The 10,323-nt window shown below is 36.2% G+C and overlaps 1 protein-coding gene across 1 annotated transcript; it reads right to left on the bottom strand.

The window, feature by feature from the left end:
• Positions 1 to 5,604: 5,604 nt before the first annotated feature.
• Positions 5,605 to 6,522, bottom strand: LOC107288469 (olfactory receptor 14A16-like). The gene has a single exon (XM_015817091.1). It carries the CDS (start codon positions 6,520 to 6,522, stop codon positions 5,605 to 5,607), a length of 918 nt encoding a protein of 305 aa, XP_015672577.1.
• Between the last annotated feature and the right edge of the window lie 3,801 nt (positions 6,523 to 10,323).

The following is a 10,323-nucleotide window of genomic DNA, read 5'->3' as shown; positions in this document are numbered from 1 at the left end:
ACACCCCTTCATCGAGGTAGGCCCTTGAGATGGTACTGGGCCAGGCCTGCGCGAGGGGGGAATCGCGCAGGACCAGCAGATCTGTCCTGGAATACATCACCAGGCAAAGCGATGAGTCCGGCCGCAGGAAACCCAAGAAAGGGGGGGAGAAGCATAGTCCTCGTGAAGTCAATTAATCCATTTAGGAAGCCGCTAGGCCACGTCCCTCGCCTCACAGGCCATGACCAGGCCACCAGATCTTCCAGGCCAAAGCCAGGCCGCGCACCCTCACCGTCAGATCTTTTTCCTCAGGCCAAAAAGCCGGGCCGTCAGGGCGTCAGGCCACAGGGGCGCCAGGCCGCAGGGGCGTCGGGGGGTCAGGCCGCACCCCTCCCCAACTAGGCTGCGCCCCTCAACATCCCCAACTGCCAGGCCGCGGCCGGGCCGCCAGGTCTTTCTCCAGGCCGAGCCATCCTCCTCCAGGCCGAACCACCCGGGCCGCGCCTCTCGCGGCCATGTCGCCCGGGCCACATCTCTCCAGGCCCGAACCGCTCTCACCATCTTCCTCCCAGCCGGGCCGTTCGGGCCGCCTCTCACCATCCTCCTCTAGGCCGAGCCGTCCAAGCCGTCCAAGCCGCCATTCCTCGCCGCCCAGCCGGACCGTCCTCTTCAAGGCCGGGCCGTCCAGGCCGCCGTTCCTCGCCGCCCAGCCGGACCGTCCTCTTCAAGGCCGGGCCGTCCAGGCCGCCGTTCCTTGCCGCCCAGCCGGGCCGTTCCTCGCCGCCCAGCCGGGCCGTTCCTCGCCGCCGTTTCTCGCCGTCCTCGTCAGCTCCTCCCCGGCTCTTCCCGGCCGAGAATCGAAGGCCGCGCCCACCGCTGGGTTGCCAGGCCACACCCCCAGCTCAGGCCGAGGCCTGAGAAACCGGGGAGCTCAGCCGAACCCCGGGGGCTCAGGAAGCTGAGTAGTCCCTCCCGGCCGCCGGAGGACCCGGCACCCTAAATCAGGGTCCAGGCATAGCCTGCGACCCTCCGAGGCTTCTCCATTCCTGCCGCCGGCTCCGCTCCCCTACGGAGCTGCATCCGGCTGATCCGCCATTGCAGCTGAACCGGAATTTATTATTATTTATACAAATAATAATAATCTATATATATAATATTTTTCCACCTGATATTATTCTCATAACCATTATCTCATTAGTTCAGCATACATCCTATTTTTGTAATTTTTTTCACTTAAATTCCCTTATATTCTATCCAATTCTTATCAATCATAATTTCTTCATTTTAGTCATCTAACTGTCCAAATCTTCCCATTTAGGTACATCCTCCCAATATTTTATATCATGCATTATAAAAATACTATACTTTTTGACTATCTTATAATATATAATATACAATATGTTATAATATAACATCCTTTTTAATCAGTTTATATTTCACTTATATATTAATAAAAGTTATATCAACCTACTATTTTAACATTTCATTTATTATAAAACATACTATATTACTTAAATGTTCAAAATTCTCTGTTCTTTTAGCCATATTCAAACAAATGTTTATTCACGTAATACTCCATCTGGTAGAGCGAGTTAAATCTCTTGTATCTCTCTTTGGTCTTCTTCTTTTTCCGAGTAATTTTCCCAGTTGATGTAATCCGCTTACCCAGCAGTTCCTGTATTTTTACAAATGTTGTTGGGAATACAAAAGGTGAAGTAAGTAAGATAAATACTTTCTGTCTCCCAAACCTTGATGGTTCTCCAGATAATTTCATTTTTCTTATTGTATCAGAACCTTGAAGATTTTTTCCTGTTTGTGTCAAATTGTAATTCATTTCCTTCATTGTTTCATCAATTTGATCATACTGTTCTAATTTGTAGTCTGCAGTCTGATTTATTTGTGCATTTGTTGTTATTTCCTGGGTATTTTTAATTGTAAATTTAGATTGGAAATATGCTTATTTAAATCATCAAAGATGTTTCGATTTTCTCGTGGTTTGAGTCTATTGTCATTTGTATTTTTCCTAACATTCCATATATTTCCTCCTGGAAAGTATTTATCTTGCCTTGAAGTATTACTTCTGGAGGCCCTTGATTTTCCAGGCTACGTCATTCAGGAGAAAATATTGAATGTGGCACCCTGTCATTTTTTGATACATATGTGATATCCATGTTGTCTCCCCCCTTCAAATAATATTTTATCAATGTTTTAATCAGTCAATCAAAATTACAGTTCAGTATGTTAAGCCATTTTAAATACTTCCTACAGATTCTCCTCTAAAAGATTAGCCAAAAAGCCAAAGTTTTTATTTTCCATAAACAGTTCTTAGATTTAAGCAACAATCCAGGTGTTTTTTTCCCCTTTCAAACACTTTTTAATCTTATAGCTAGCTCTTCCTTTGTTCAAGATTATTTGCAATTCAAAGGAACAATTTTTTATTTGTTTCTAGGCACTCTGCCAATTTCTGAGTCCTTATTGTTTGTATTCTATTCTCAGAGTATCCACTAGATGTCAGCAGTTATTTCTTTTTTCAGTTTTTCTTTCAATTATAATTCCATCAAAAGTTTTTAGGGTATATTCTTGACAGTTTTGTAGTTCCTAAATTTGTCCAAACTGAAGTATTTTAAATCAAATTTTAATATATTTCTTCCCTCCTTTAATATTAATTCACTGCTTCCATCTGTAAGAGAATGGGAATATAGTCCGCTCCCTTCACTTCTGGAGGTTTTCTTTCTTTGGGGATCTTTTCAAAGATTTAGATAGTAGATAGAAGAAAGAAGATAAGTACTCTCACCAATTCCAAGCACAGTGTTCAGCTTGGGCTAGATGCTGAACTCACACTAGCCTTTCTCCTGTCGGGTTTGGAGGGCTTTCCCCAGATCAAACGAAGTGATTGCAGTTGCTTCGCAAGCAACGGAGCACCCCTCCTTCACAGGAGGCAACTTTAGACCCATCTAGGGTCCCCCAAGCAGGAAGAAACTAGCCGTGGGGAGTGGAGGTCCGCTCTCGCATGGCCGCGCACTATGCACTACTTATAAATAGGAACAGCTAAAACATGATTCATATTCCATTCAAGTAATAAAACTAGACAAAGAGAAAACTAAATGAGTGAATTTTTTAACAATATTATACTTATCTATTTATTTACTGAAGGATATGATCCAAATGATAAATAATATATTAATGTAAAAATAATACACAACTAGTCCTAGTCCTAGACTCAGTCTAGTGTTGTGTTGCCAGTTACTTGTGCATAGTTATGTCCTACATACTTCTCACATCCCCTCCATTACATCCAAATACTCTGCAATATAGGGAAGCTGACCTATATGTTAGACTAGAATATAATTGAGAAAGAGACATTTATAGGAGGATCCCTCATCCTTTCACAAGGAAATTCTATTGAAAAATATTTGTCAGACTGAAAACAATCAAATTAGGTTAGTATTTATTATTCATTTGTTTGCTTGTTTGTTTGTTTATTTTCAATGTTAATTTCTACACAGCTGCTTGAATGTTCTTGTTCTGGAGGCTATAAATGATGGGATTAATAATAGGCGGCACAACTGTATACGAAACAGCAGAAAGCATGTTTATAATGGGAGAATAAAGAGATTTTGGCCTCATGAATGAAAACAAACATGTAGCAATGAATAAAGAAAAAAACCTGTCAAGTGTGGAATACACGTTGAAAATGCTTTGCATCTGCCTTCAATTGATTGAATCTTCAGCACAGCAGAAATGATGTAGACATAAGAAGCAAAAATCAATCCAGAACAAAATGAAGACACAATGAATCCAGATATCCAAATCACAAAATGTCACAGAAAAATTGCCTAATTGTGTTTGGTCCACAGAAGCTTAATTGGAAGGTGATGACTGTTTGTAGAGATGCACATTGGAGGGAGCTGACCTGGGAAGTAACTGCCTTTTGATCGCATGCTTCCCAATTCAGGATAAGACTATATTATAGAGAATGGCAAATAGCTATGTAATGGTCATAAGCCATAATGGTTAGCAAGGAAACCTCAGAACATGTAAAACTAACAATTAAAAAAAAAATGAGCTACACACCTAGGAACAATAATTATTATTTTATTTGTCAGTGAAACTGCCATGGATTTGTGATTAAACAAATATCAGTTAGGTAGAGCTTAGCCAGAAAGAAATGCATAGGCATGTCCAGGTGGTGATTCAGGAACACAACAAAAATTATAAGTAAATTCCCAGTTAAGGCTACTAAGTAAATGAAAGAAAAATGACAAAATGCAAACACTGAACATCATGATCATCAGAAAATCCCATCAGAAGGAATTATCTCACAGAAGATTGGTTGCATGTTCTAGTTCTTTCAATCATTCTGGACCAAAAATTTATGAAAAAAATAGAACAGGAAACAAATGAAGAAAAATGAGTTTTCAGTACACTTCACTATTATCAATTTGTTATCACATATAGTTAAAATCATTGTCAAAATGATTTATTTCAAAAGTTCAATTGATACACCAAACATGTTTATTCATTTCATGTAAATGGACATTTTTTTTACCGTAATACAAGTAATAGTAATTTGAAATTTTGCAGAAATTATCAGTTTGTCATTAAGAATTCCAAGGTAAATAAAATATTTTACACAATATCAAGATGTTAGATGGAAAGCAGTAATAGGTTGAGTTGAAATGGTGGAAACCTATGCATAAGCTTTGAAGTGGTTTATTCTTCAAAATTATGTTAAAATGTTTAAAATAAAATCTCAGTATGTTGATAAAAAACAATAATACCTTGATGGAAGTACAGAGTAAAATCTGTGTACAGCATTTAAAATAATCTGCTTCTTGAAACTTCATTAAAATATTTTAAAATGTATTATTTGATATCAGTTTTACTATACTAAGTTGTGAAAAAATATGTGAATAATTAGGATTATTAAGCAACTGAAGGATAAATGTCAAAATGCATAATTTGAATTTGCTTAATAATAAGGACATCCCATCAGAAAGGTAAATTGTTTGCTTATTATGCAACATTGTAGACAAAAACTGATTAATGCAGATTATAAAACTTAGCAACAGAAGAAAATGTATAGAGGTATTTTACTATGTATCATTATTAATACCTATTTAGTACTTATATGAAATTAAAATTAAATATAAATTCAACTGTCAACCATAATTCATAAGTAATGAAACATATTATTCAGAACAAGATAATGCATGGCTATTCAACCAGCATGTTAATTTTGATAAAGTAAGATAAATACTTCTGCTCAATATCTCTCTATCTAAAATTGTAGACAAAGCCAAATCTTTGATAGTTACAAGGCATCCAAAAGTCTTAATGTCTTGATAAACTCTATGTTTTCATTACTGAATCCAATATAAATCCAAAACATTTAAGCCCAATGCCTCTTCCTAAAAGTATATTAACCAAATCTTTTAGAATTAAGACAATTCTATATAATATATCTAATTGATTCTTCTCTCATTTTGATAGTATTAGCATTTCTAAATATTTGGAAGACCCATGATTGTTCTAATGTGAAGATTTTGTATTGCACAGTTCTATCCTATTCAAATAATGCTTATAAATAAGGACAAAAGACTTATCTAGATAAACCTTGTACTCCTAGGTTTTTAACATTCTCCACACAGCTTTTTGGATGTCCTTGTTCCTGAAGCTATAAATGTAGGGATTGAGGAGTGGGGGCAAACTTGTATAGAGAACAGCTGAGAGCAAGTCCAAAGTGTGGGAGGAAACATTTTGTGGCCTCATATATGCAAAGAGAGTAGAGATCAAAAATAAAGAAAAGACAGTCAGGTGGGGAATACATGTGGAGAAAGCTTTATATCTGCCTTGAACTGAAGGGATTTTCAGTACAGCAGAGAAGATGTAGCCATAGGAAATAAAAATGAACCCACTACATAATGAATCTACAGTAATCCCTATAACCAAAATCAGAATATGATTAATTGTTGTATCAGTACAAGAAATCATTAGTAGATGAGGAACATCACAGAAAAATTGCTCAATTCTATTGGATTTGCAGAAATTTAACCTGAAAGTGAGAATAGTGTGTAGCAAAGCATGGAAGAAACTGCTTATCCAGGAAGCAACTGCCATTTGTAAACAGGCATTCCAGTTCATCATTAGCGTATATTGCAGAGGTTGACAGATGGCCACATAGCGGTCATAAGCCATGACAGTCAGCAAGACAAGCTCAGAACCTCCAAATGTGAAAACTGAAAGGACCTGAGCAGCACATCCAACATAGGAGATCTCCCTGTTATTTGTCAAAGAAGTAGCCATGGCTTTAGGGATCGTGGTTGAGATGAAGCAAACATCAGAGTATGACAAATTTACCAAAAAGAAATACATTGGAGCATGAAGGTGTTGGGTTAGGATCACAGCAACACCAAGGAGGAAATTTCCAATTAAGGCTAATAAGTAAATGACAAGGAACATTGCAAAATACAGAATTTGCATATCATGATCATCAGAAAATCCCATTAGAAGGAATTCCGTCACAATGGATTGGTTGGCCATTTGTTTCCTCTGACTCCTTCTGGACAGAAAGAGAATATCATAGGAAATTAGCACAGGAAATAAATATGAATACAGAATTATTCATTATAACAATTGTATATGTATAGTATTAAATTATAATTATCCCATTGTTTGATCAATATTCAAATGTCAGGGTTATCCATTCTTAAAATGTAAAAGGGCACCTTATACTTTCACATATACCACATTTTTGTCCTTTCTATGTTATGTATGACAATGTATATGTTCATATACATATGTATACTAAATCCATCTATCATAAGGGATTACATTGACAAAAATGGCATTCTATAGAAAGAAACCACAATAATGCTGGAAACAAAAGAAATTAAAAATTTTGAAAACCTTGATGTGTTATAGTTTGTTTCTAAGAAGGAGTATGTTTTCGCTATTGGTGAGCAAAATATATACATTAAAATATACATAATACATATTTTCTCTCTCTATTTCCTCCATCTAAATGAATAATATTAGTTCTTATGGTAATTAAAAAATTGCAAACAAGATGGAATATATATATGTGTGTGTGCTTTAGAGAGCAATATTTTTCTCTTAGTATATACAGCTTTCTTCATAAAGATAAGGAATTAGATGTTTTAATTAAGCAAAATTCATCTTTAATACACAAGATTTCTATCTCCACTTCTGGTGAGGAGACAAATTAACTTCATATTTTAATATAATCTAATTTATTTGTTTATTTAATTTTTAGCCCACATTTATTACTTTATAAAAAACTCAAGACAGTAAACTGTAACCCTAACCCTCCTTCATTTTTCCCCCTCTAACAACAGCCCTGTTTCAACAGGAAAAAAAATAGAAAAAAATATTCATTGCTGAAATCCTGAGCACATAAGAATTGTGGTCTTTACTTAAGTTCTACTTACCACTATTTATGTTCTGTTTTGAAATGTTTTGAAATTAGTACAGGAAAAGAACAGAGGTACAGATTTAGTAATATTGATATATGCAACCTATTGAGCTCTTTGTCCAGACCATGACGGAAGTGATAGACCAGAAGCAACTATCACATTTTTAAAAACATTTATACAATTATTATTATTTTTTGCTTTTTTTACATTTTATATATAACAAGCTTATCAATCCCTCTCTGTCAGAGTGGATTATATCGACAAAAGTGGCATTTAATAGAAAGAGAACATTTTAATGGTAAAAATAAAGGAAATAGAAGTGATCAAAAATGTTGATATGTTACAGCTGGTTTGTAAAAATATTTTTATGTTAATGAAAACTGTATTAAATATATACATTAAAATGTACGTATATTTCTCTTTTTGTCTCTTTTTCAACATTTCCCCCCAAATAAATTAATAATATTGCAAACTAAATATAAAATCTGTACATAGGTTTTTTAGGGAGCTATACTTGTCTGTTTAATATTTTCACTTTCTTTAAAATAACTGAGGAATTAAATATTTACTGAAGCAACTATAATTCAACAGAAAACATTTATAGCTACATGTGGGAAACGGGAAAGAGGAAAGAAGTTACAATAGAGCTGGAGTCCAACCCCTTACTCAAGCAGTAGACCTTATACCGTGTCAGACAGTTGGCTGTTCAGTCTCTTCTTAAAGACCTCCAGAGATGAAGCACCCACAAATTCTGAAGACAAGCCATTCTGTATTCTGCCTCTGCCTGTGTCTTTTACTGCCTCTGCTTCTGTGTCTGTCTACCTCCACCCACCTCTCACACTCACAAGCATACACAATGTTGTTGGATATTACCATAGAATCCTTCTAGATTTCACACATATGTCGGTTGACACATGTCCCTAATTACACTGAAGCTCATAGTTATGTAAATGGGTATCCAATTGCAGGATAAAGAAGTAAATGACAAGATATTCATGTAAGATATGTCAAATTAAATAAGTATTCATACTGCAATCAAATAACTTATGCCTTCTCTGAATCATTTTTTTTAAAAGAAACCTATGGGAAAACTAATAACAAAAGTACTTTGAAATACTTACAAAGACTTGTTTTCTGCATAATTACACAATGAGTGGTGATATAGTTGATATATTTTTCTTAATAAATGCATATTTATCTTAATTTATTCTTAGACTTAAGTAAGGGCAATGCTTACGAACAAACACATATACGTCTGATCATATATATATTTAACAGGGAAAAAAACTTTTTTACTTAAATCAAATGTCAGGTCATAAAGTTGATCTCTAGATCTGTGAAAAGTAGCAAGATCCTGTACAGATCATCCTAGCCAAAAGTCATGTTCAGTCCAAAAATAGATTTTCATGGCATTATACATTATAGACATCTTTATAAGGAATAATTCATAGTTAAAATCCTGCTCTCTTATGTAATCTACTTACCAATATATTTGTTGCTGTCTTGAAATATGATTGAAAAGTGACAATAGAAATACACCTGTGTTTTTCCACCATTTTATAGGTTCTAACTCTCCAATAAGAAGAATTAAAAGAAAAAAAAATAATTATATTACCCTTGTATTCTGCTCTATTTTAAGCAATCATTCTCTAGAGACTGATCCTAATTCTCATGCTGAAATGAATGAGTAAACTGCAAAAAAACACCCTTTGAAAAGTACAGGTTTTATCATTAAAACATGTAAGATTAATTAAAATTGTTGATACTGCTTCTGTTCATAACTGTACAGAAAAAGACAGAGAATCATGAAACAGTTATTCTACAAGCTTTGAAACATCCTTGTGAAATACATTATAGTAGCTCAATGAAGTATACTTTATTCTTCATGCCTTCACTATTATTGACAAAGTAAAATGCTTTTCTTGATTCCCCTTGATGTTTTGCTTGGCAGTTCTCATAAACACTTACAGCTACTTGGACCAGGTAGATGAGGTTTTTGAAGGTGCACTGGTCATCTTCACAACCTGAAAAAGAATACTACACCAATTCTTCCACCCATATGGATTCCTGATCCAACTCCATTTTCCCATAGGGACCTCAATTACTCCTACCACATTTTAAAGATGAACAATTTACCAGATCAGCTATTGAATGGGGACAAAATTTATAAATCAATTTTGACTAATTAAAAATGGTTTGAGAGAACCTTCAGTGCTCAGTCTAATGACTGAAAATAAAATACAAATAACTTACTAAGGGGCTAAAACTGCAAAGTCAGCCCTTTATATTGAACATGTGGAACATGACCCACTGATAACCATGAGAGATATTCAAGTAGGTTCACTCAAAACTTCCTGATTGAACACATCAAAACTAAAACTGCTAGTTGTTATGGGTGTGGATTTGAAACATATTGTGTGGTCTCCACTCATCAATAGGGTCATGGAGGTTTTTCTTCTTCAGCACAGTATTATTATTATTATTATTATTATTATTATTTCAATTTATATCCCGCCCTTCTCCCGAAGGATTCAGGGCGGCTCACAACATTATTAAAACAAAGAAAGACCCACACACCCCACCGAATAAAACCAAATTAAAACCAAAATTTTTATGTTGTGATAATTAAAATTTCTAAAAAACCCAGTTTAAAAATCCTCCCTAGGCCAGGTCCGCTTGTTGGAAAAGCCATGTCTTGAGGGCGCGGCAGAAAGTAAGGAGATCCGGAATAATCCGGATCTCGGGGGGTAGTTCGTTCCAGAGGGCAGGGGCACCCACAGAGAAGGCCCTCCCCCTGGGGGTCGCCAGCCGACATTGCTTGGCCGACGGCACCCTGAGGAGACCCACTCTGTGGGAGCGTACCGGTCTATGGGAGGGAATCTGTGGCAGAAGGCGGTCTCGGAGGTAG

This window comes from Protobothrops mucrosquamatus, unplaced genomic scaffold, assembly GCF_001527695.2.
Source record: "Protobothrops mucrosquamatus isolate PMUCROS unplaced genomic scaffold, P.Mucros_1.0 scaffold550, whole genome shotgun sequence".
In the NCBI taxonomy this organism is placed as follows: domain Eukaryota; kingdom Metazoa; phylum Chordata; class Lepidosauria; order Squamata; family Viperidae; genus Protobothrops; species Protobothrops mucrosquamatus.
Note: the sequence above shows the minus strand (reverse complement) of the source record. Positions and strands in the feature narration are given on the sequence as shown.

Bases quoted from the DNA above. Each gene is read 5' to 3' on its own strand.
- LOC107288469 (XM_015817091.1), bottom strand. From the start codon at position 6,522: ATGGCCAACCAATCCATTGTGACGGAATTCCTTCTAATGGGATTTTCT.